This window comes from Athene cunicularia, assembly GCF_003259725.1.
Source record: "Athene cunicularia isolate RWA chromosome 2 unlocalized genomic scaffold, athCun1 chr2_part1, whole genome shotgun sequence".
NCBI classification, from domain to species: Eukaryota; Metazoa; Chordata; class Aves; order Strigiformes; family Strigidae; genus Athene; species Athene cunicularia.
Genome location: NW_020799095.1, coordinates 99,175,560 through 99,200,703, shown reverse-complemented (window position 1 = coordinate 99,200,703; position 25,144 = coordinate 99,175,560). Strand labels below are relative to the sequence as shown.

The window sequence follows — 25,144 nt, the reverse complement described above, 5'->3', positions numbered from 1 at the left end:
GGGGGGGGGGGGGGAGTTCCTGCCAACAACACAGGTTTAATTACCTTAAAGGGTTCCCTTAAGACTGTAGGTTGTTGGCGTATTGTCCACTCCACTTCTCTAACAGCCAAACTCACTACAAACAGACCCTTTTCCCAACTGAAATATTGTTTCCCTGCATCCTTAAAACTCCTAGAATATAACCCAGTCAGGTGGATAGGACCTCCTGGTCCCTTTTGCCAAAAATTAATTGACAGTCCTGAGTGTGCAAACCTCCATTCAGTTTGGACAGGATCAGTGGGATGGATAGGGCCCAAAGTTTGATGTGTGCTTGCTTCAAACACCAGAAGTTTGCAATGCCTCATCATGGGCTGGTGTCCACTCCCAAGCCACCCCTTTCCACAACAGGTTATATAAGGGTCGTGCAGTTATTCCAAAGTCCAGGATATGTTTTCTCAAAAAAAACCAATAATCCTAAATTGTGTTGAAGCTCTTTTTTATTTTCTGGGATCTTTACCTGATCTAGTGCTGAGAGGGTGTCCTGAGGAATACAGACTGACCCTCTGACACCAGATGCCTAAAAACTTTAACTCTCTGGTGAGAGCTTGTGTTTTCTTCTTGGGTATTTGAAGGCCTGTCTCTTATAGATGGTTGATGATTCTATCCTGCACAGTCTGCACTGAGGCCATGATATGTCCCCCTATTAATATGTCATCAGTGTACTGGCAGATCTCAACCTCCCCTTATGACGGGATTATTGCCAATTTCTGCTCTAGGGCACAGTGGGCCAGGATAGATGAGTGTTTATATCCCTGGGGCAAGTGAGTAAAAGTATACTGTTGTCCTTTCCAAGTGAAAGTAGATTGATTTTGATCACCCTCTTAGAGTGGAACCATAAAAAACATGACTTGCACATCAATAGTTGCTAAAATGGGGTGAGTCTGTTCTTGCATGGTTGCAGTTAATTCAACTATGTTAGGTGCAGCTGCAGTCAGGGGGCCAGTGTTTGCATTCAGATGCTAATAGTCATTGGTTAATCGCCATTTTCCATTAGGTTTGCATACCAGCCACATTGGCAATTTATATGGGGAATGGGTAAACACTAGAATTCCCCATTGTTTGAGATCCTCAATCACTGGGGCTATCCCTTCTTTGGCCCCTAATGGCAAGGAGTAGGGTTTCAGGTTGGTAATCTTAGAGGGGGTAAGGGTAGGTGCCGCTTGCAATAGGCACACCTTCACCCAGGATGTTTTGGCCAATTGACTGATCTGGGGAATGCCAAAAGACAATGACTTTAGCTGGATATCATACCACTGCTTAACTTTCAACACATCTGTACCTAAAAGATTCATCTGGAAATATCTTATGGACACCATGGTGTTGACAGGGTTTTCCTCTCCGGGTAACCATAGTGTCAGTGAAGTCACAGGCATCAACCGTGTTTTTCCCAGAGCATTTAAAACAATTAGATTCTCAGATGGGATTGAGATTCCACATTGTTCTGCTTCAGTCTGCATTAGCATGGTGATTTGTGTCCCAGTATCAATTAAAAAGGTTACCGGCCTTTTCCTTGGTCTTACAGAAACTGTAATCAATAAATCCCCTTTTACATTCAAGGTGAGTTGTCTTAAAAACATCCATTCTCTGCCCCACCCCCCACCTTTGGGGAACAGAGGGTCTAGTTTCCCGCCACCTTCTTTTCTCTGGTTGGCTCCTTTTCAAGGTCTGTCAAGGGTGGAGCATTAGGGATTGGTCCGGAAGTGATCTTTTGCCCCAACCATTTCTGCATGCATTTTTCTATTTTCTGGGTCAGGTGTCCATCCATCAAGTCCCAAGGAATGCCTTTCTGAACCCCTAGCTGCTACAGTGTCTGTCGAGTTAGGGGCCTCTCTCTCCTGGGATTATTGCCTCAGAGCAACCCCAAGTCTTGGCCCTTCCTAATTGATGGTTTCCACGCTTTAACTTGCTCTGCAGCCTGTACAACTGTAGTTTTGGTTCTTTGGGTCAATCCACCAATGGGGCCATACTCTCCCCCAAAATAAATCAATTCCTGAGCTACCTGTCCCTACATCCATAATTTCCTTCCCAATGGTCAGGGGTCATTATCCCCTCCAGAGCGGCCATAACTCTTTCTCCTTCAGGGGTGTTTTGAATCTTCCCTTGTAATTGAATCCCAGTGTTTTAGGCAGCCGGTCAGGGAGTCATGCACTCTGGGTCCACAGGCATCGGAGAGCCCTGGTTGGGCTTGAGCATACGTCATCTGGAGACAGGCCACCTTCTTTACACTTTCCACTAACTGATCCACTGTACCTGTTATGGTGAGGGGATCTCTTTGCTCCAAGGGGTTCAGCCCTCTGGTCCAATATGTGGCCCTCTGGGTTAATGACCATGGGACCCGGTGATTGCCAGTAGTTAGAAACACACTCAGACCCAATACCCTTCCACTTCCTTCTCTGAACAAAATTCCATCCCCCCCTGACAGAGACACCGTCCATACACGTTCTGTCTCTGATTTCCTAGGGGTTCGGCCAAAGTCCTTTTTTAATTTTGCCAGCTCAGTGGTGATATAGGGGATGTCTTTGGTTGTAACTTGGGGGAATGGGTCCTGCTTATCATCATAAATATATTCCGGTTTGATCAAAGGCCACAGCGAGAGTGGTTATAATTTTTCTACTTTCTGTCTCACTGCCTGCAAGTCACCAAAAGGGTAACCAGTTTCTGATTTTGGAGATGTCTCCTTGGAGGCCATGTCTGCAAGGAGTTGTTCCTTAAGAGCGGTCTGCAGGTATTTCACCTGATTTCTTTCTCTCTCGAGTTGTTCTTTTAATTCTGCCACTTGTCCCTGAAGGGACCAGGTGAGTCTTTGTAGGGAGTCAATTCTTTGAGATTCAGCAACATGACGACAGTCCCTAGTGTCTACCACAGCGGACAAACTGGCACCAAGAACAGGACAGACAATTGACTTCCCCTTTCCCGATCTTACTCTCACATCCTTTAACAAAGCACTTGTTCGATCAACCATGCTCTGCAAATTATACCAACTTCCCTGCACCCAGTCCATTATGGGCACAGAGGGTCTTGCATTATGCTTTTCTAAAAAATTAAACAGCACTTCTCTTCCTGAAGGAACAGTGTTACAATCACTCGTCTTGTATAAAGCTGAGAAGTGGTCATCTCAGGAAGGCAGCACGTAAGTTCCAAACAACACAAACCCGCCTTCTTCTTTTCCTGAGAGGTCTCAGGTATTTCAGGGAACAATAAAACACTCTTCATCTCAAGGAGTCATCTTGTATAAAGCAGGGAAGCAGTTGTCTCAGGAAGGCAGCATGTAAGTTTCAACCACAAGCAAGCCTGCACCCTTTACATTCCTGAGAGGTCTCACATCTCACTCCTGAGAGGTATGCACAGTGGGGCAATACGGCACTCTTATCTCTAGGTATCCTCTCCATGAAGCCAATATAATGTCCTAATCCAATGTCAGGGGAGGTTTTGATATGATCCCAAGAGCAAGATTAAGACACAAACGAGGTCAAATGCCACACACCCAAACCAGTCTTTATTATTAAAAGTGAAGACTGGTAGTGACAGGACAGAATGGACGGAAAAGACAGAAATCAAGCAAGCATAGAGCCACAAGAATAGTCACCACCATGGACCCAGCAGCGTCCTGTTAGTCCTCAGTCTTCACTTCTTCAGTGGTGGGTGCACACGCAGCAAAGTTTTCTGTTGCCTTTTCAGTTCATCTTATCAGCTGATTAGCATACCTGCCCACCTTTAGTTTTTCCTCTGTTCCCACAGGTTTTTGCTGACTTCATGCTTCATCCGGCTTCTGGGGCAGAAATGCTCCCCTCTTACCAGTTCAATGGCAAAGGCGTGAAGTCATTAGCAATACGTGCATGGTATCTGTCGTACACCATAGAGCCAGCGATAAATATGTGTCTTCACTCAGTCCATGTCTTCCCCTTTGAGGCTTATCTAAGGAGTCTTTGACAATGCAACTGCAAGGGAGTTGGGGGTGCATCCTTTGATACACTCCCGCTTCCTTGGGTGACATCCTTAGATTAATCCAAAGTCCACAGCTTGTCCTTGAGGTTTGCATACACACACAAGCAAGCTTTGAGACAATCATTCGACATTTCAGTTTCTCACACACATCTACTCACTGGAAGGAGGTTTATGGCGCTCTTTTCAAGAGGGAATTTACCTCCTGCAGATGTAAGTCTTGCATCTTGACAGTCTGCTGCCTCTATCATCACACCCTGATGCCCGTGCACTGTCCCTGGGGGCCTTTTGTAGCTTAAAGGTATCTGTTCATTTTCTGCACATTTCTGGCTTTAATGTCTATCACTGAAATTGGTCTCAGGTGGACCAAACATTAGCTCGTGGATTTGACATTCTATGCTAGAAAAAGGTTTTAGAAGCTATTTGTTCCTTGTTTAAGCTGCTTGCTTTTCTAGAAATTGAAAAATGACCCACAGATTTACAAGTCCCATCTAAGTTCTGGGGACATTTCAGGATTCAGGTTTTACCTGTTTCTTTGTGTGTTTGCTTTCTTTTCTACATCTGAAGACTTTTTCCTGTATTCTAAACTGGTTTATCAGGTTCAAATTGATCATATACCCCAGTAGCAATACCAGTTGTTAGAACTGGGTCTCACAATAGCAAGCAGAAATAGAGGCTCTAGAAAGCTCTGTCTACAGAAGCAGCTTCTTCAGAGTTTAAACCATTCTTAAAAGCTGTGTGATTTTCCATTTCCTAATATGTTTGCATTCCCAGAGCAGCAACTAACAACTACTGGTAGTACAACTAATGGTTGTGATATATACAACCAACCATTTCTGTGAAGTTTTTTCAATAATGCATTTAATTAGCTGGGGGTTTGGAGAGTTGATTTCTTTTTCTTATTTTCCTTTGCTTTTCATCTTCTGGCTGCAGTATGTTGTTGATTTCTTTTTTTTCACAGCAGAAATCTTTGATACCAACTAGTATATTGTGCAGCTAATGGGCTACACTGCAGGCTTACTATTAGGCAGCACAGTACCTTCTCTTCAGACCTTCCTCTCCTGCAAGGGGGCAACTGCTGAGAATAACCTTCCTGCCTATTGTGCACACATCTGTTAAGCTGATGCTTAGAACAATTGTAGGCTCTTTCTCTCCATCTCACGAGTGTCTGGAATCAAATTGTTCAGTTCTTCATGACAATAAATCCTCCAACCCTACCTAGCCTCTAATGCTTTTCAATTCTGGCTGTAGACAAGTAATAATTTATTCATATGTCAGAAAATAATTTGAAAAATGCCAAGAAGAAAAGAAAAATGGAGTAGAAAAGAATTACTTTCTGAGACTTTAAGATAGGTTTGGGGGATTTTTTTTTTTTCTTTTCAGTGTCCTGAACATGAAAGAAGTAAGAATTGGAAAGGAAAAGTATGAAAACACTTGTGAATACTTGAGAAGAGCAGGAAATCCTGTCAAGCACTTTTAATTATGATTATCTTATCATTTGGATAATAAGATTGAGAACAGTATACTCAGCATTGCAGAGTAGGACATTTCTTCTAGAAGAACATTTAAAATCAAGCTTGAAAGACTTGTCAGAGCTCAGCTCTTTCTCTGGCCTGAAAAATGCTTTAACTTTTTATAAGTATTTTTTTTCTCTTTTTTTTTTTTTTAATAAAGAATGACAAATTCAAAATCTTTAGAAAGTAATTAGTGTTTAGGATCTCTACCCAGTTGCAATTTGTGATTTCAGGATCTGAAATGTAGGAATCTTTAAATCACGAGACAAATTATGCTGTCTGTAGAAAAAAAATAAATAAATCAGGAATAAATTGTTGCAGGTTATCCCAGAGCTGTCAAAAAAAAAAAAAATGTTACAAGGTGGGGCCCAACCATCTTACATCTCGACTGAATCTGTAGGAAAGAAAACTGAAATAATACATAAAGAAACTTGCTACATTGTCCCTCAGTTTCTGAAAAGATTCTGTCTTCTTGCAAGGGGAAAAGGACTGTGTACACAGAGGATCTTTTCTCACCTTTCCTGCAGCTTTACTGAAAACACATTTAGATGAACAGTCTTGAAACTTTGTATAATCCTGTGATGACAGAATGCAGTGGAGCCATAGATTTTCCTCATTAAACCAGGTTGTGAATCAGGATTCTTGAAGCAATAATGTTGTTATTTTTTGTTCTTGATCAAGCTTAAATAATTTTAATAATGTGTCATGAACTTGCAGACTCTTTACATGACACTACTCTGTGGAAAACTGCCTTTCCCTAATCCTATTTTTAGCTACACTCCTTTAAAGATGATGACAATAGTAACTGTGCTGAATATTTGAGATTTGAGAGGAAGGGAGGAGCTATATAGAGATAGTATTTTCCTACAGTGAGTAAAATAGTCTCCTTCGTTTTACCAGTAGGAGAGGTTGGCCCAAAACCTTTCTAATGCAGTTGTGACTTTAATTGTCCAGAACACTATATTGAATTCTACATTATTAAAACACAAGCAAGCTAAACTTTGTCTATAATGTATATTAATTATCTTACTGTGACAATCAAAATTGCACTTGAACGATGTCTGTGTTACATATCCAGGACACTTACATAGATGTAAAATGCTTACTGTAAATTTCCATATGGTGGAGAGTGATTTAACTCTTGTCATACTTCAGAATGAAATCTCACAAGAGTATCAACTGCTCTGTGCTGTAAATTAAAAGAAAAAAAAGGTGTGAAATTTTGCAGCCACAACATCAGCTTGAATTTGGTAAATTCAGAAACTGTAGTTTTAGAATCTTCTGATATTTCTACTTAAAGATTTTGTGACTTTTTTGTGTTCTAACAGTCATAGCCTCCTGCTGTTTTAAATTACTTTTTCTCCTGTTCTATGAACTACCAAAGCATGTAAAAGACAAGTTGAGTGACTATAGAGTAACCTGTGAAACTAACTATATATGCAGCATTTTTTTAAGTAGATAAAATAAGGAGAATACTTAACTTCTTCAAATGGTCTATGCAAATTATGAATGATAAAATTATCCTTTGAAATTGCTGAAAATAAAAATAGCTTTAAAAAAACCCAAAAATTTTAGACTATTACCATCCTTTTTCTTGAACTTGAGTTCTAAGTAAGTTACATCATAGCTGTGATGTTATTTGCATAGTGACTTGGATTTGACTTCCCTAATAATATCACAGAATGGGTTGGGTTGGAAGAGACCCTCAAAGATCTTCTAGTCCAGCCCCCCTGCCATGATAATATAGTAGTAATATATTACTACATTTTTCACTAAGTACTTCACTTTCAGAGTGAAAATTTTATTTTCAGAGGGAGTCGGAGTACCAAAAGATGGGTGCCCGACTACCCAAATCTGTGAATGTATGGTTTTGTAATGATTTATAATGAGTGTTGGTTTCTTCACTAGAGGAACATTTAAGCTAATACATTATCCATTTGTCCTCCAATTAGCTGATATAAGGCATTCCTCTAAATAAGCCACTAATTGTTTACCGCAGTTTGGCATTTTATTAATGGATTCAATATGGATCTTAAGTTTATAGTACCTGATAGTATTTTACATTTATTTATTCTTCTGGTCTCAGTGATTTTAAAGCAGTGGTTTAAAATTGAGATGGCATCATGGGTAAAACATGCAGTCTAGAAACATACAGGACCAGGCATACACAAAGTGATATGGTTGTTCTCAACATTTTACATTTCTGTAACATTTCCTAAGGGCTGGTACCCACCTTTAGCACAACACTATAGGAAGCCCTGTGTGTTTGTCTACAAAAGCACACAGGTTGTTGGGGAAAGCACTGCAGAGGATATGGTTGCCGTGGCATGCCAGAGTTCTTTACTGCTTTCCACACTGTTTTGCTATGTGATACACTGCAGCAAAAAACTATAACTTCTGTCTCTCTTCAGGAAGTACAATTTAGGAGCTGGGGTAATTTGATGGATAGTGTATACTAAGAAAAATATTAGAAATCAGAAAAGGCCACATAGTCCATTGAGGCTCATTTCATTCCAAATATACCTTCCCTAGGTTATCATCCAGTTGTTAAGAGAAAGAGTAATGTTACCCATTTTTTATAATTCCACTTCTGGGTATTACAGAGATAAATACCTAAATGCTAGAGAACTAACTTTCTTTCAGAGCACTATTTCAGGGGAAAAATACTTAAATGCAGGTAGGTTGGATGACAGAAAAGAAATTGACCCTAAATGAAAAATATAATGATAGTGATATGAATATATGTGTATAGTCACAGTTTCTCAAAGTTCTCCAATGGCAAGCTTTCAATCATGAGACTTCCCGATAGTAACCTTTCCTTTGATTTATTGTTTCAGGACCAATGCAGGAGACAATATATGACTTTTGGAGAATGGTATGGCATGAAAACACAGCCAGCATAATCATGGTTACTAATCTCGTAGAAGTGGGAAGGGTAAGTGATTTTTGTATATAAAAAGATGAAAGAATTCTAAGGTGTTTGCTTTTGGAAATTAAATAGCAGACCGATGAGATGCTTATATACAGGTTATAGCACATAAAATATTTATGACTGCCTGTGCTAAGAGGTTCATTATCAATTATTTTTAAACATGCCTTGGATGCTTGGCTTTGATAACATTAGCACAACGAAAAGGTAACTGATAAAGCTGCATTCTGTACAGCACAGCCTGCATAGACTGCCAAAGAGGAAAAGCATCATATCTTTGTATATATCTCAGTCATACCATTTCTATTAAGGGAAACCAGGGAATTGGTTACAGAACAAGATATGGAGTCATCTTTTTTTTAAGGGGGGCTGAGAGGAGTAATTCTGAAACAGATTTCTGAGAAAAGTAGTTAAACTATGAAATCACATATTCTTCATAGTATATTAGTCTAAATACCTGGTTTGTTTGGGATTTCTTTCCTTTAAGTCTTCTGGACTAAAACAGAAGAATTAGCTTTACTCATTTGTACACTAAATTTGTTGACCAGGAGGTCTTCTTCAGGAGCTGAGTAGTAAAGGAAAGCTTGAGTTACCTGGTTGATACTGTGTACTTTTCTTTCTTTGCTTAATAACTTCTAAAGTAGTTCTCCTACTAAAGTCATTATGGCTAATTTTGTTTTCAATGAGTATTTAATGGAACTATTTTCTTTGTTTCTCACAACCATCAATAATTGAGTCTTTTAATTTACTGCTTTGTCTATGCACTCGTGTCTTAGTTGTCATCTGGGATGTTTTTTTCAAGAAAATTTGCTTGGGAACTGGGCATAGAGCTTTCATTTGGAATGAAAAATAAAACAAACAAACAAAAAAAAGCCACCTCTGCTTTTATTGCAACTACTGCAATTATTGTAAATAGAAGTGTTGAAATAAGAAGCCAGGTGCACATATCTTGGTGTGAGCCTCATGGTTTTGAGAGATATTTTTAATTTCATGCTGGTAGAGTGACTGATACCCTTCTGCCCTGTGGCATTTGCCTGAGGAGAGAAAGCACTGTTTAAGTGGTGTGAGTCAAGGTGTCGAATCTTGTCTCCTTTTTAGCAAGTCCAGTTTTACACTCTCAATTTATTCTTCCTTATGTCCTTTGTCAATTGTTAATATAAACCCTAACATTTAGCTATCTGCGTGCCCAAGCCTGCCAACAGATCAGGCGACAGTATTATTTTTAGATGTAAAAAAGATGGGATTAGTGACTGCAATTAACACCTGCTGCAGGAACACATGTACGACTAATTGCAGAGACAAAAAAGGATCATGGAGGCTACTTTAAAAATTCAGTCCCTTGAGTGAGGAAGAAGGTAGAAATAGTTGAATAGTCACATATCAATTCAAAACGAATGGATTTGTAAGAATAGGCAGCTTTCCAGCAAACCTCTTCGTTAAAGCTTTATACACATTCATAAGTACCCAAGCACACAACTTGAAAAGGAATGTTTTCAGGGTAAGGATAAACAAGCCTTAGAACAAAAATAGCATGCTGCAGGAAACCACATACTGTTTTCCTAAAGTCAGTATTTGAAAGTGTCAATTAGAGTGAACTGTCAGGTATCAGCCAGGGAGATGCCAGTCTTGGTGCCAGCCTTGGCAGCCTCAACTTGCAACGTTTAGGTATGCAGCAGATTCCCTTAGCAGCAAGCAACAGTTTGTGCCACCATGGAGATTTCTTCAGGGTGCAAGAGGCCTTGTGGGATACTGATCTGCGGCTTTGTTGTTTCTGGCAGTGGTAGAAATTACTTTGTTCTCATGTTCTCTGGAGGCCAACATAGGTGAGATCAGAGAGCAGAAATTGAAATGAGCTTTTAGTTGAAATGAGATCGTATGAGCCACAGAACAATGCAGTGACTCCTCCATTGGTGCTTCTGTCCTGCTCCCAAAGCTGGAACTATCAGCAGCAAGGAGGCATATTACAAACACACCATCTGTCCCACAACCCCTAACACAAGCTCTGTGCTACCTTGATTAGTAATGATTTTAATGGACCTTTTGTATCATTCCTGCAGGGCAAACCCTGTAACCTTCCCAAGCTTGAAGTTTTCTATTACAGTTGCTATTGCTGGTATAAGATTTATAGGGCTTTATTTTTTATTTATTTTTTAACCCTCTTGACCCATTCTAAGCTGAGGAGGAAAATTCTTTTGTATTTTCAGGAAAGAGGAATATCTATTTAGCATGTTTGCCACACAGCCTACATCCTTCATGAATTAATCATTGAGGGGGCGTATGTGTACTTGTTTACCAGGACTGGCTGTGGATAGTCATTAAATCAATGCTAGGAACTTGCTTCTTGCCCTGGAGCATTATGCATCAGGACTGTTTTAATTGTGGATGGAGGAATCACCATGAGGCTGTCCCTAATGCAAGCACCTGCTGCAAATGACTCAGTCCCCACATTACCCTCCAGCAGGGTCTGGGTACATCTGCCAATATCTGTCATTATCTGAGGCACACTTGTCAAAACCATGCATCCCTTTAAGCTCTTGTGTGTTCCAGCAAGGGACCCTTGTCAGTGTTTCTGGCACCTGCAGACTGCTGTGCACCTGGTATTTAAATGGCACAGAAATGTGTTTTGATTGTTTTCTCTCTTTAATGAACCCACCTGAGGGACATTTAGCTCTTTATCTAGTAGCCTGTTACCCAGTCACTCACATTTACACTGCTTGTGCGGAAAGTCAGAACTCACTTGTGCTGTTATACTAATCCATCTGCCAGAAGTCTTATCACAAAATCTGCATGGCTCCCTAAGGAGACTTTTGTACTGGTAATTTAAGCTAATGATTTCTAAACATATTTAGTCAGTTTTATGAAGACCTCATTAGAATGTGACTGTTTATTAAAAATCTAAATGAGGTCTCACAGTCATTTGGAAAAATCATTGCTGAGTTGCGTGAACAGTTCTTTGATAACTGATGATGAAGTGGTTTTTAGTTAAGATTGGCCTAGGTTGACTTAAGAACTTTTACAAAAACACTAAACAAATAAGCAGCCCTTGAAGCAGCCTTGTAAAAAAGTCTCTGTCTTCTTCATGATGGGTTCAACAACTTTCCACTCATAATGAAGTTCACAAAAAGGGAATAACAAGTATTTAATGGTATAATATACCTACATTTTAGTTCAAGAATCAGAATTTTCCAAACCACACACTAACATGTAAAAAAGCAAAACCAAGACTCATAAAAATATATCAGTGTGACCACAAGCTATTTCAAAATAATGTATTCCATGCTGATGTTTGTAAGTGGTAGAGCAACTGCAGATAGGAGTGTAGATTCAGACATCTTTTCCTGAGAGACTTAGCATTAAGACCTGAGAGACTGGTGGATTACTCTAAACAAAACTTTTTATCCCACCAGTGTAGGGGCAGTCAGAAACTATACACAAGAGAACATCTCGCTTACTCCAGGAGACTGCTCTGGAGTACAGGCTCCAAAAGGCAGAGCTGGGTCCTTCTGCGGAAAGCAACAGGAACTGGATCAGGGTCTTTATGTAGTAGAACCTGTAGTCTCAGGTTGCTTCTTGAAGTATTTCAGTATTTGCACACATTGAAACATTTCTTTCCTCCTTAAAGAGTTATGTTGGGAAGATTTAGAAAATATTCGATTGTGTGCCATCTAGCTGCCACCTCCATCTTTGCTCTTGTTGGACTGGTTGGCTGAATCAAACTTGCTATGTCACATCATTTGTCATTTGTCAGTAGTCACTTTCTCTCCCACTCCTTCTTCTCACTTGAGGCGGAAGAAATTTAGTAATATCTGATTAATAAATGGTGAAATGCACTGATGAAAATCAGTGGAGGTGGTTGATATATAAATGCATGGCAAAGACTCATGATTGTCTGTCATGCTTTTAGTATAACAAAGTATTTACCAAAAAAAATCACTAGAAATAATTATAAAATATAAAACCTCACCCCAGGAGCATAGTAATTACAGTAATTAGAGTTTCTCAATTATTATCCAGAATTAGAAAACAGCCAGTGCTAATAGTGTTAATAAGCACACAAAAGACCCTTTTTTTGAAAGGAGGCAAGGTTGACTACGATAGAATGGATGTGACACAAACAGGGGAAAGAAGGTCAGCCACAGACTGTTAAATAGCACCTATGCCTGCACACACACCTTAGCGCTGCCGAAACAATCTCTCACTGCCATCTTACCTCTCAGGAGTGTTGTGCTTGTTGAATAGAGCTTATACTTTTACAGAGTATCAGTGAGAGTATAAGAAAACAATCATAATTTAAAACTATTGTTAATCTTTCCAGTCAGTGAAGCTTTCTAGTCGTCAAAACAGATTTCAACTTTCTAGACTTCCAAACAGAAATAACAAATTGGCGTTACTCCATTATGCATAGTAGCAGGCAAGGAGCCTTTAGGGAAAAAAAAATGGCTGTTGTTCTTCACAAAAGAGAAGGATGGACTCTTTGCGATCATTTAATAAAGATGTCCCCAGATTAGCAATGTTAGCATCATCAAACAGGACATCAACCTACAAGCATTCAGCAGCGTCCCATATCACTCAAAACAGACATAATTTCAGCTCTCAGTGTTTTGATGCATTCTCATTTCCAGTAAAAGCTGTGTTTCGAAGAATGTGAATCAACAGAGATTAGTATCTTAATGCTCCCTAATCCAATTGAGATAATTCACTTTGAGAAATAAATAAAAGAGGGTTAAGGATACACGAATGCATCGACTCCCTTGTTGGGCTAGCTCCTGAAGTGCTGCCAAGGTGTAGTATGCAAGTACAAGTGCAATTAGCAAAAGACTTCGAGTTCTTTGAAATGTCAAGGCCAGCGAAATGGCTTCATCACTGCAAGTCTCCTCACCTCAGCAGTCTTGTGAAATTAATCTCTCGGTCTCTCTGCGAAGGAAAAAGTATCCTAGAGACACCAACACAACTACCTTGCCTCTGCCCGGTAGAGTAACATGTAGAGCTTTCTAACCTAACATCGTATGATCGGGTTTTAGAGCCAGAAGGCAATCTGCTAACTTGGTGGTGCTCTGTAGCTCAACTAATGGCATGATTTTGATCTTGGAATGGAAGCGTGATTCAGAGCACAGTCTGTTCTGCTCGATGAAGGCACATCAGGTCCTCAGAGCACAGGATCTGAGCAATATGCCCATGATTTCACAGTTGTGTAAGGGATTGAGACGGGCTTCGAGGAGCTCCGGCTAATTCTGTAACCATCCTTAATCTTGGCATGGGACCACCTTTCTCATGTGTTCTGTGCTCAGCCTTTTTCCCTCCAGGGCTGTACTAAGGTGCAGTAATTTACAGCCTTTTTTTAATAATGAGTAGGAGACAAAGTTGCCTAAAAATAAGCAATGAAATAGAGGCAATACATATTCTTCTGTTGGTATTAGCAGTGGAGGCAGGAACGCTACAACAGCTTTACCTTGGGTTACCATTACCCTAAAGAAATTCTTCTAGACTGATTTTTTTTTTTATGGTCAAAGGAAGGCCTCACTAAGGGTTTGGCCTGTAAGCTTAATTTCATGTGACTCAAGGTACCAGGTTGATGGCATGCTAACAGTGTGACTGATTTCAGAATGAAGGGATTGCACTCATTCCCTCAGGTGGAAAGCATTAGTGTATGGCTACTACTGGACACATCCAGAAAGCCAGCTATTCTGGGCAGAAGTTGAATGAGAGTGCATCCACCAGGCAAGATAGGATTGTGCAGCTGGGGCAACATAGGCCAGCAGAAGGTGGAGAATTATATCAGTATAATATAATATAATATAATATAATATAATATAATATAATATAATATAATATAATATAATATAATATAATATAATATAATATAATATAATATAATATAATATAATATAATATAATATAATATAATCTGAGTCATCACTGGAAGAAGTTAGACTGAGCTAGTAAAATTCATGGAACCTCTCTCTCCCTCTGGGAGCTGTGAACAGCATAAAGACTTCTGCCTTTATACAGACCCATTCATCTGATGGTGCCAAACAGTATCTTTAATGTTGTACTTCTCAATACTCTTCCACACCTCTTTTAGAAAACTGTAAAATGAGGTATAAATCAGTTAACAGACTTGCTCAAAAGCAAACAAAGAAAATGAAGAAAGACTAGGTTTTATCTTCTGTCAAAGGTTGTTTTATAACTTATAAAATGTTCTTAAATCTCAATACATTTTTTGTTTGAAAAGTATTTAAATAAAAATACTTTAAATTATTGGATGTCCTTTTACTTCAAGTCAGCCAAATAAAAGTATATGATGTTATCCTAGCTACATCTGTAAAATATGTTAAAAATTTTCACCAGTGAGCTTGGTTGGCTATTTCATTTTATATCCTAGAGGTTTCACTTCAAAATTTATGTCTGACTTATCATCATTACTTAGTTCAGGATTAATTTTAAATTAGAACATATAATACTGCTCTTCACTAATGACAATCCATGCAGTGCATAGCCTGTTATATCACCTTTTTGCTCAGAATATTTCAGAATCAAAGGAAATTGGAAACTTTGAATAATCAGTGTTATTTAAACTGTTCTGTACGAACTACAAAGTATATTTCACAGCCAGCTCACATATTAATTCTGTAATATTCCTCCTATTCCAAACCTCTAAGTAAATGAATTACTGTCCTGGCTTTCATACTGCCTTTAGCTAGATGTGTCACACTTCCAAATGGCTAAATATACAGCTTCGGAAGTCACAATTTGTGTTCATTAGCTATCCACTGCCTACATTGTTTGTTATATTTAGAAGTAGCAACAACAACTTTCCACCTTCATTTTTAATTCTTAGTTTCTCACATTAGACTATTTTGCTAAGGGATGGAGCTGGGGGGTGGAAATAGGTAATCATCTTCTCCAAATTTCTAAAATTATTAGTAAAATAAACATGTTTGGAACAATTGGACAGTGTACCTTGGGATGAATAGATTAAAACAGAGCATTTTCATTATGTCTCTGGCAATCACCCTTTTATCTCATCTTGTGATGAACATCTGTATTTTTTGGCACATTGTTAGGATATAAATGTGGGGTGTATCTGAACAAACTCTCAATTATAGTTCTGCTCAGATGAGATTTCAAAATTATGTTTTCTACTTTGTGGACGATATTTACTGTTTTGGTAGCAACTATGTGAAAAAAAGAATCGAATGCATTTAATATTCAGTTCTGGATTCATGTATCAATTATTTAGCTAAACCTTCTGTTAGTAGGTTTTTTTGTAAAACGTACCAAATGCTTATAAAAAGGGAAAGAGATTCGTCAAGTTACAGTAGCTAAAGCTGCGCTAAAAAGAAAAATATGAACAAACATATGTTACCAGCAGTGTTTCTGATATTTGATGAGAAAAACCATATTCTATTTTGTTGCAATTGTCTTTCCTTGTACAAATAAAGGCGCTAATCCAATAAACATTTATAACTGTGATTTTGATCTACACTATTTAATCTGCTTCTGTCTGTAAGACACCTTTGCATTTATTTGAGGGGTTCTGGAGGAGGTGGGAGACTGGTCTTTAAGCATTTACTTAACTTTTGGCTCATCAGGAGTCCACAGAGTTCCCATGTCTGCAGTTCAGCACGTGCAGCAGCATTACAGAACAACAGCCAAAAGTAGGAAAAAAACCTGATTTTTTTTTTTTTAAGTTGATTTTTTTTTTCCCCTCTCAGTGAGTGAATCATTTAGTGTTGGTCTGTGGCTCTGACTGCAGCTCTGGCACCGTTCCCATGGCTGTTACAGCCCCTATTCCACTTGGGAGAATTTTCAGGAAATTGTGTTGTCATGGATCCTTCTGTTTAGCTCCAATCTGCTCTGTGCCCAAAATCCCCTGTGCAGCAGAGTAAGAAATCCCCTGCGGGCCCAAGCTGCATGAGGCACGAAAGGCTGTAACTTCTGTGCAACATCCCCCAGTGCTTCCCTAATTATTCCACTGGATCATCTTAAATAAGGTTTAAAAAAAGAGTGGAAGCAAGTCCAACAGTTGAGGCGTAAGAAGGTGGGGACTGTACTCCTCTAAACTGGTCTTTCTAAACGTCCCTAGTTCTTAGTCATAATCCAGACTGTCTAGACTTACTAAGTTAGAAACAGGCATGTTTTCCTTCAAGGCTGAGCAATTTAATTCAGCCAGGGTTGGGATTTTTTTCCCTGATTGTTTATTCTACTAAACTAGAGCTGTTTTGAGGATGGCAGGCACCCATCAGAAAGAAACAAGGCTAAAGTTAGCAACAAAGAGACATGCTGATTAGTCGTGCTGCGACTAGGATCACTGCTACAGCTGTTCCCTTCCTACATGCATTGGCCATCTTTGTGTGGTTCAGGTTCCACCTATGGAAAGGATAAGTGAACAGGCAGGAAAAGGGAATCAGCTCCTCATCTCCAAAGAGAGTTGTCAGTGTGCTGCTCCAGTCCGGAGGCAGTGTGAGTTGCCTTATTCTGCATGGAGAGTTGAAAAATCATCTTAGCCATAAGTAGGAAAACCCTGTTTCAGAGAGTTTCTGGCAGTGACTATAAAAGGGTCAGTTTGCTGGCCTAAGGGATTTGAATGATGTGAATTTTCTGGATTATTTTAACAACACAGACAAAACAATGAGCATTCACTGTTTTCCACTTAGCTTCTATCAGAGGATTTTTTTGAAATACATCCAAACAAGATAAGATCTGAATAAATATCAAGTAGATGCAACAATACATAGCAGCAGCAACTACTAAACCGCTTGCAGCAGCGTTTAATGCTTTTGAAATGGTTGTTCATTGCTTACAGCTGATAGATACGCTTCAGAGATGAATACACTTTTGTCAGAGATCCTGCCATTTAGGCATCTTGGGACTGGCCTTCAGTTTGGCCCTTGGCTGGTGAAAACCTCCTCATCCACACTGACACCCTGTCAGCTTGCTGGCTGGTGAGCAGGGCAGGGGGGAGCAGTCTTGCTACCCTTGCCCCTGGTACAGGAGGGCTGAGCACTGTGAGGACTGTTCAGTGTCCCAGCTCTAAGCCCCTCCCTATGGAAGAGAACTGTATATAACTGGTGTTTGCCAGTTATACTGAAACCATGCTTAATACCAGATTAAATGTGAAGAATGTAAAGAATTTTTCTTAGCCTATACTAATGCGGTTACTAGGTCTGAAGACAAGCATAGAGAAATAAATAAAAACCTGCTTATAGCTACCTGAACTTCAGCTCTGCTCTAGGAGCTTTCCATCAGCTGTGTAAGCAGAAATAAGCTGTTAGGATGCTTGTATAATTTTGTGGCTGGGAGCCAGGGCTTTCTACCAGGCTACTCTTTTTCTCTGAAGAGGATCCTGATGTGGGGCTGTGTTTTTCCAGCCCTTCAACTTAGTTCTATTCAGATTTATATTTCATCCTGCTGAAGAGTCAGGAAAAGGATCAGAACTACTGACCCTGCCCAGACAAACATTTTATCAGCTGATGTTACTACTTTGATGTGGCAAGACCTGTCTTCTGTCCAGACAGTAAAGAGGGGTTGTACGTGATGATCGGCTACATCACGTGAAACAAATTCTGAGAAAAGTATTTTCTTCTGCCTGACACGACAAGGTCTGACTCTCTGTGTAATCTTTTATAAACTGAACCTGGAGTTTGTATACATAAATCATTTGAATTATGCATTACAGTTTTCACTGTATGCTTACACACACATTCATCAGTTTTACCTTTTGCTCAAGACTAGACATAATAGTAATCCAAATATTTTGGCATAGAAATGGGTTTGAGAAATACTCTACCATTTAGTGAATTTTAATTTTTCTCAATTTTTCTATCAGTTTTCCATTGAATATTTGAAGTGCTTGGGTTTTTTACCCAACCCATTTAAGCGTATATTTAAGTAAACCAGTAGATTTACATGTATTAAAAGATCCGATTTAAATTTTCCCTGCAGTGAGAGAAAGATAGAAATGATTCCATGCAGCAGATGTATAACAGATGCTACTCCTAGCACGTACTGCACTACTGGACGATGGCCAGATGCAGTGGTGATAGCATAGCTATTACTGTGATAGAGCAGAATAAAAGAGAGATACGTAAGTAATGTGTTAGCTTCCCCACCCACCGCCTTGTCCACACAAATGAGAAGGAGGAGAAAATTCTTAAGTCTGTCAGCTATCTCCATCATCATACACAGTCCCCACAACCATCCATTTTAAAAAATAGCAGAATAGTAGTGCACGTTTCAGTACATTAAATACTGTGAAGTCTGTCCCATCTAAACCACACCAGGGCTCAGAAAATTTGAAATACAGTTCAAAAAACCCACATTATTTCCATCTCCATATCCCAGAATGAATTTGCCAAGAATGCAAAACTCCAGAACCCTCCTGAAATCAGTATGGGGGAAAGGGGAATTCATCTCACCTAACTTTAGCCATCAAGAAGCCAAACACCTAGGTGAAGGCAGTCATCTGCACTCTTTTCATAGTTAAAAATAAAGGTGCCTCTAGAAGACATTTGTTCTACTCATCTTAGTTTGAGCTAAGTGAGATGAAGCCCACCCGTAGTGTTTGGGGTCACCTGTGAATTGGTGTTAAAGCCCAGACATAAAACTCATCTCTTGACTTCAAGTGTTGAGTTTTGCCAGTTGATCTCATCAGTTCCTTTGGAAAGTTAATCTGAGAAAACAGATACTTCTCTAACAGGAGAGAAGATCCTTCCTGTCTGAAAAGCACATTTTCATTTTAGAAGGGAGGAAGATATTTTTGAGACAAATCACCAACTAGAGGTTGAATAAAAAAACCTGGTGGTAGTTGTCCCTCTGGGCACACCCTGCCTTGGAAAGCACAGGAAATGAACAGTTACGGTAACTGAGTTGTGCTGGGTATAAATATCCCATGTGCTCCATACAAATTTGCCTTACTTCACTAACCACAAATCTCACCTGCAAGTCTGAAAGCTGTCTGAAAAGAAGAAGAGGCAATATCCCTTAAACATTAATTGTTTCCACGAGCAGAAAATGTGACTGTTTTGTGCGTGATTGCATTTTAAAACAGAAATCTTGGCACAGAATACAGAATAGATTCATCATGAACCTTCTAAACTAAATGCATCTTAATTTCTTTTGTATCTTTTAAAGGTCAAATGCTGCAAATACTGGCCAGATGACACAGAGATATATAAAGACATTAAAGTTACTCTGATAGAAACAGAGCTCCTGGCTGAATATGTGATTCGAACATTTGCAGTTGAAAAGGTAAGTTTCCAAATTCAGTTTTCTTAAATACAATGATTTCTGCTAAGTAACTTAGACACAGATTGAGTATGGGAAAGTTAAATCTTTTGACTGACATCCTGGTTTTGTAGATATTTTTTGGGTAAACGACTACCGCCCTCTTATGGTAAACTGTGTTTTTCTTCAAATGCAGCAACTTTTCTGTGCTTTCCATCACTGTTGACCCCTGCCTCAGTTAGAAAAAGTGATGTTCCTTGCCGAGGAGAAATCGAAGCCTCCCTTCCAGCAATCAATTGAAAAACACATTTGTGCTGTTTTCCCATTTTATGTTCCCCACAATCATTTTCTGTCTGTACCAGAGGCTACATGCACCATTATTCAGAAGTCCGTGGTGGAGAATACTGTTATCTGTGGGCTGGTGTGTTCCTGGTCTCCAGAGACATAGTTGTAACAAATTTTCCTCTCAAGGCAACTTCACTTTTCATGTGGAATCCATCTTTATATGGAGAGTTCCAATCAGTGTGTTATATTACTGTTTATTAGAATAATGTCATTAATTTGTGTGATGATCATATAGCTCTCCCAGACACCTTATGGACAACATACAATTAACAAATAAGGTACTTACTGAAAGTGAGAACAAGCAGGGACTGTGTCATGCATTTTGTGTCAGTTCCGGGGTTTTATTCAGACTTCATTAAAGAGCAGAAGTGTTTTAATTGTATGTATCAACTCATTTGAGTTACAGGACAACAAAGAAAGGGCCTCTTTGGAAGACATGATATTCCTAATGGTGCACTGAAGTAATGCTCTCGCAGTATCACCATGAGTAGATTTTCAACTAATTAGCTTAGAGAACTCTTTTTGATTTAGTTGCAGTACCTGTCATATACTGAGTCTCTCTAATGATGAAATAGTATTCAATTATGGTTTTGAAGAACATAATCTTTAACGTCAAAGAATCCTGCACCCAGATAGATGAAACTGCCAAAAAGGCAACCCAACAGGGTCTTTGTACATACATCCACAGTAACAAAGGAATTAGGTTTTCTCCTGCTTCATTCTTCAATCTAATACTTAAATATGCATCAATACAGCAACCTAAGGGTAATGATAATAGAATTATGCGGTTTGAATGAACTGAAATATTGTATCATATTTACCATTATACATATTGAACATCGAATTCATTCAAGCCTGTTGTTTCCTTGCATTTAGATATTTTTAATAAACAGATGAGAAATGGTGGCTACACTTTGAAGTAGATGAAGCACTGGTTGATTTCTATTCTGCAAATTTAAGCCCAAGCTTTGATGTTAGCTTTTCACTTCTTAACGGGGACTGGAAAAAAAAGACCTAGAGGATTTTACAGTTGAACATATCCAAACTGTCTTGAATAAGTGCATTAGAACAGATAGAGATAAAAGGCACTAAACATTTTATTTCTTTAAAAAAATCTCCATCTGAAAAGATTTCATTTAGACACTGCTTTTTAATAGTTGGTAGTTTTTCAGTAAGCCTCTAAAAGCAGTGTCAGTGTAGCTTGAGTAAAGTACATTTGTTTTTACCCTATTTTCCATATTTTTTAACTCTTCCAATGGTACTGGAAGGTCAAGTTTGCACATGTCTTCCACCATAATTCTCTCAAGTTTATATTTCTGATCTACCCGATCTGATACTTTTCAGCCTCTCCAAAACAATCTGCATGATGAGACAGAGTGCACCCTAATCAAATCTGCAGATAATACTGAGTGAAAGATGGTGTTGAAACATTGAACATTGGAGCCTCAGTTCCAAAGGACTTGAAGATTTGACTGACAGAAACTTTAGTAATTCAACAAGCTAAAATGCAAAACTTCTGCACTTTAGGTGGACTAACCCCATGTGTTAGTAGTACAGACTGTGTCATCCTGGGACAAAATCTGACATTCAAAATGATTAAGGATGTGGGACATATGAGCTGCAAGGGAGCTTAAGAGAACTTGTTTGGTGTGGTAGAGATGAGGAAGAGTCATAAGGAAGATCTAATTGCAGCCTGCAGGTACTTCAAAGATGTTTAGAATATCAGGGGCACCAAATTCTTCTCATTCTTCTCAATGGTGGGAGATGGCAAGGGACAATGGTGAAGAAGTTTCAGCATGCAAGGCTTGCACTGGAAAAACTTCAGGAAGATGGTAGTGCAGTGCTGGAGCAGGTTATCCGGAAAAGTTGTGGAATCTCCATTCTTAGGAGGTCATCAGGGCTCAACTAGACAGATCTAGTCTTGGCAATAGACCTCTTTGAGTGGGAGGTTGGACTGGAGACCTCCAGAAGTCCCTTCTGACCATCTTTTCTATTTGTGGACTAACATCTCATACCTGCTCCTAAAATACAATTTAGAAGATTATTTGTTTGGAGATGATCACTTATTTTTATTTTTTAAATGCCTATTCAGTGATTTTGAGGAGTAGGGGGATAATGCTAAGAAAATTTAAACCCAAAATTGCACTCTGATTCTGAAGACCACTTCCTAGGTATGCTTTATGTTGTGTACATCTTTTGGAGCAGTTCCTTTACAGCCCAACGGTTAACTCAGATGAATTACTCAGATAGTAACATATAGCAACACCATAAGTATTTGTAGCATTTTTTAACATCGTAGGGTTTGTTAGCAAGGTACACCATTTTGTGTTTGTTTCAGCTGAAAGAAAAAATAAAAAATACAGTCTTTCCAAGCTGAGCATATGCTTTTATGATTCATGCAGTTGTGTTGCTATTTTGGGTTTAGAAACTAGCAGGGAAGCTGCAGACGTGAAAATCATTCTTTCATAGGTATAATAAGCAAACTCATTATAGAAGTACCCTATATGCAAAACCTTTTCTAAGTAGCTGAGTGTTATCGATAGACAAAAATGCAGTCAGCATGACAGACAGCATTTTCAAAACTAATGCCCAAGATACACGGGACATATCCTGGTCTGTGTAGCAGCTGGACACATTATTTTGGAGGGGCAGTTTACTTTTTATAAATTGCTTGAAAATCAAGGCTGCATACAGCATGAAGAATTTGTGTGGGGTACTCACTTCAGTCCTCAGTTTGTATAGTCATGGCATTGCTTTTTTGTATGGGCTCTTTGTTTCTTGGGGGATTGTGGGCAGTTGTTATGAGCAATATAAAAGTGTTCGGGACATGGATACCCCACCTACACACAACTATTTACGGAGTTGGAGGCCTTGCTTACAATAGCAAAAAATGTGTTAACTAACACACTCTAAAATCCCCAGGGTACAGAGACCAAATTATAGTTGAATGTGTTTGCTAGACTGTCTTAAAATGCAAATTACTTTGTCTATTCCTGGGTTTCAATATGTTTTAGTTATTTTTTAGGATATAAGGTCACTTCTGTTGCAGGGGTGTGATCTCCTCCGTCTACACCAGTGTTGCATATGCTCTTCATCTTCTCCCTTGCCTGCCTTTTTGTGTCGCAGTTTCTGAGGGAGATGAGTGTGAATATTCCTCTGAGCAGATGCCCATTTCTCCACAGATCCCCAGCCTGAGCTGTCAGAGCATCAGGACTCCATGATACACCAAGCCCACACCAGTCATGTAGCATTGGCACGGCCAAAATTTCTCAACCATTGAAAATCCCAGACTCCTTTAGCTTGCATACAGCAATAAATTAGGAAGTTTATATTACTTCATTATGCAGAAAGAATTAGACCTTTTGTATGCAAACCAGCTCAAGACAGGAAATACATCTTTAAGAAGAAAAACTGTAAACCACCAGTTATTAATATCACTGACATTTAGTCCAGCCTAGACATGATATGTCATAATTTTGCTGTTTGCTTATGAAATATGTATGATGGCCTCTGGACTGTGGATTTCTAATGAGAATAAAATACTGGCAGCTACATTTTTAGAGGGAGAAGAGGAAATACAAGCACTAAGAAAATCAAACTTAGCATACACACCTCTAATATGCAGACTGCTCCAGAAAGTCACATGGGAAATTACTTACACTATCGGCTTCTCATTCATACCTGTCTGACTATATCCATGTCCTTGTAGACTGTGGCAAATCACTTTAAGGGTGAGCATGTGGAGGGCTACAAACACAGCCCCTATGATTGGAGGTGCAAAAAGGTTTCTTACTATTCAGCTCTTTCTTTCAGACCAATGAAGGAGACAAATGATAAGGAAAATTATGCTGAAGCTGTAGTTCCCTGAAGTCAGCAACAAAACTCCTGTGGAGAGCAGTGGGGAAAAAAAATGTCATCTGTGCTCTACATTCATGGCCTTGCTGCTGACCTGTTCTGTGATCATGGCATGCATCTTAAGGCCACAGTTTTCAAAGCAACCTAGTGCTTAAATATAGAGATGAGTGTCTACCTTGTTGCTAAAAGTTTCTAACAGATCTAGCGCTAAATTACTCAATTTTGTTGTAAGGCTTTGAAAACAGTTGATATGTAACCTTTGACCTTTGTCTCCCGCTATGAGAAAGCTCTCCAACAGTCTGTACAGATTGTATTAGTAGGGGATGGATGCTTTTCAGCAAGGCTCAGGCTTTTGAAGTCATATACTTACGATGTCTCTCCTCCAATTTCTTTCACATTCCAGCTTTTATTTCTTTTTCAACCCTTGTCTTTTCAACAGAGAGGTGCTCATGAGATTCGAGAAATCCGGCAGTTCCACTTCACTGGCTGGCCAGACCACGGTGTACCATACCATGCGACAGGCCTGCTGGGATTTGTGCGGCAGGTCAAATCCAAGAGCCCGCCAAATGCTGGCCCTCTGGTTGTTCACTGCAGGTAAGTAGCACAGATATCCCTCCATTGTGTTGTCCATTAAACTCAGGACCTATTTTTTCTTCTCCTGTTTTGTGTAGTCCCCACATAGGTTGCTGAAGCCACTGGAACTCTACCTACAGTAACTTAATACCTAAAATGTAAACAGGAATGGAAAATGTGAGTCTGAAATCCTGCAAATGACTGAATGAAGGCTCAGTTCCAGTAATCATCCCACTGATCAAGTACATGCGAGATGAACCCTTGCGCTTTACATTTTCCAGTACGCTGCTGAACATTAACTGTGCTGCTCTTCTTTCACTTTAGTGCTGGTGCTGGCAGAACTGGATGCTTCATTGTTATTGACATCATGCTAGATATGGCAGAAAGGGAAGGTGTTGTAGACATATACAATTGCGTGAGAGAGCTTCGATCTCGGAGAGTTAACATGGTGCAGACTGAGGTATTGTTAATCTACTGGAATACTGCCTTATGCTTTGCAAGGAAAAATACTCTTCTAGCCTATAAAACTAGAGCCCCTTTGTGATTGGCAGCATCCAGAAGGTAGTTTATTCAATCATATATGCAGAAAGTAAGCGACACACAAACCTGAAGAACTGCTGCCCAAACAAGTGCACAGTTAATGCTGCACTTAAAGTTCACAATGGTTTTTAAAAAAAGGAAAATCATTAGTATTTCCTCTCAGATGAGGTTTCATTCTGGA

The 25,144-nt window shown here is 39.3% G+C and overlaps 1 protein-coding gene across 1 annotated transcript in view; it reads left to right on the top strand.

Moving 5' to 3' along the window:
• Positions 1–25,144, top strand: part of PTPRM (protein tyrosine phosphatase, receptor type M) — a 406,723-nt gene that overhangs the window by 365,719 nt on the left and 15,860 nt on the right. Inside the window, exons 27-30 of the mRNA XM_026841434.1 lie at positions 8,333–8,430; positions 19,558–19,674; positions 24,290–24,444; positions 24,748–24,883. Of these exons, the coding sequence (XP_026697235.1) occupies positions 8,333–8,430; positions 19,558–19,674; positions 24,290–24,444; positions 24,748–24,883 (506 nt within the window). The remainder of the gene's footprint in view (positions 1–8,332; positions 8,431–19,557; positions 19,675–24,289; positions 24,445–24,747; positions 24,884–25,144) is intronic.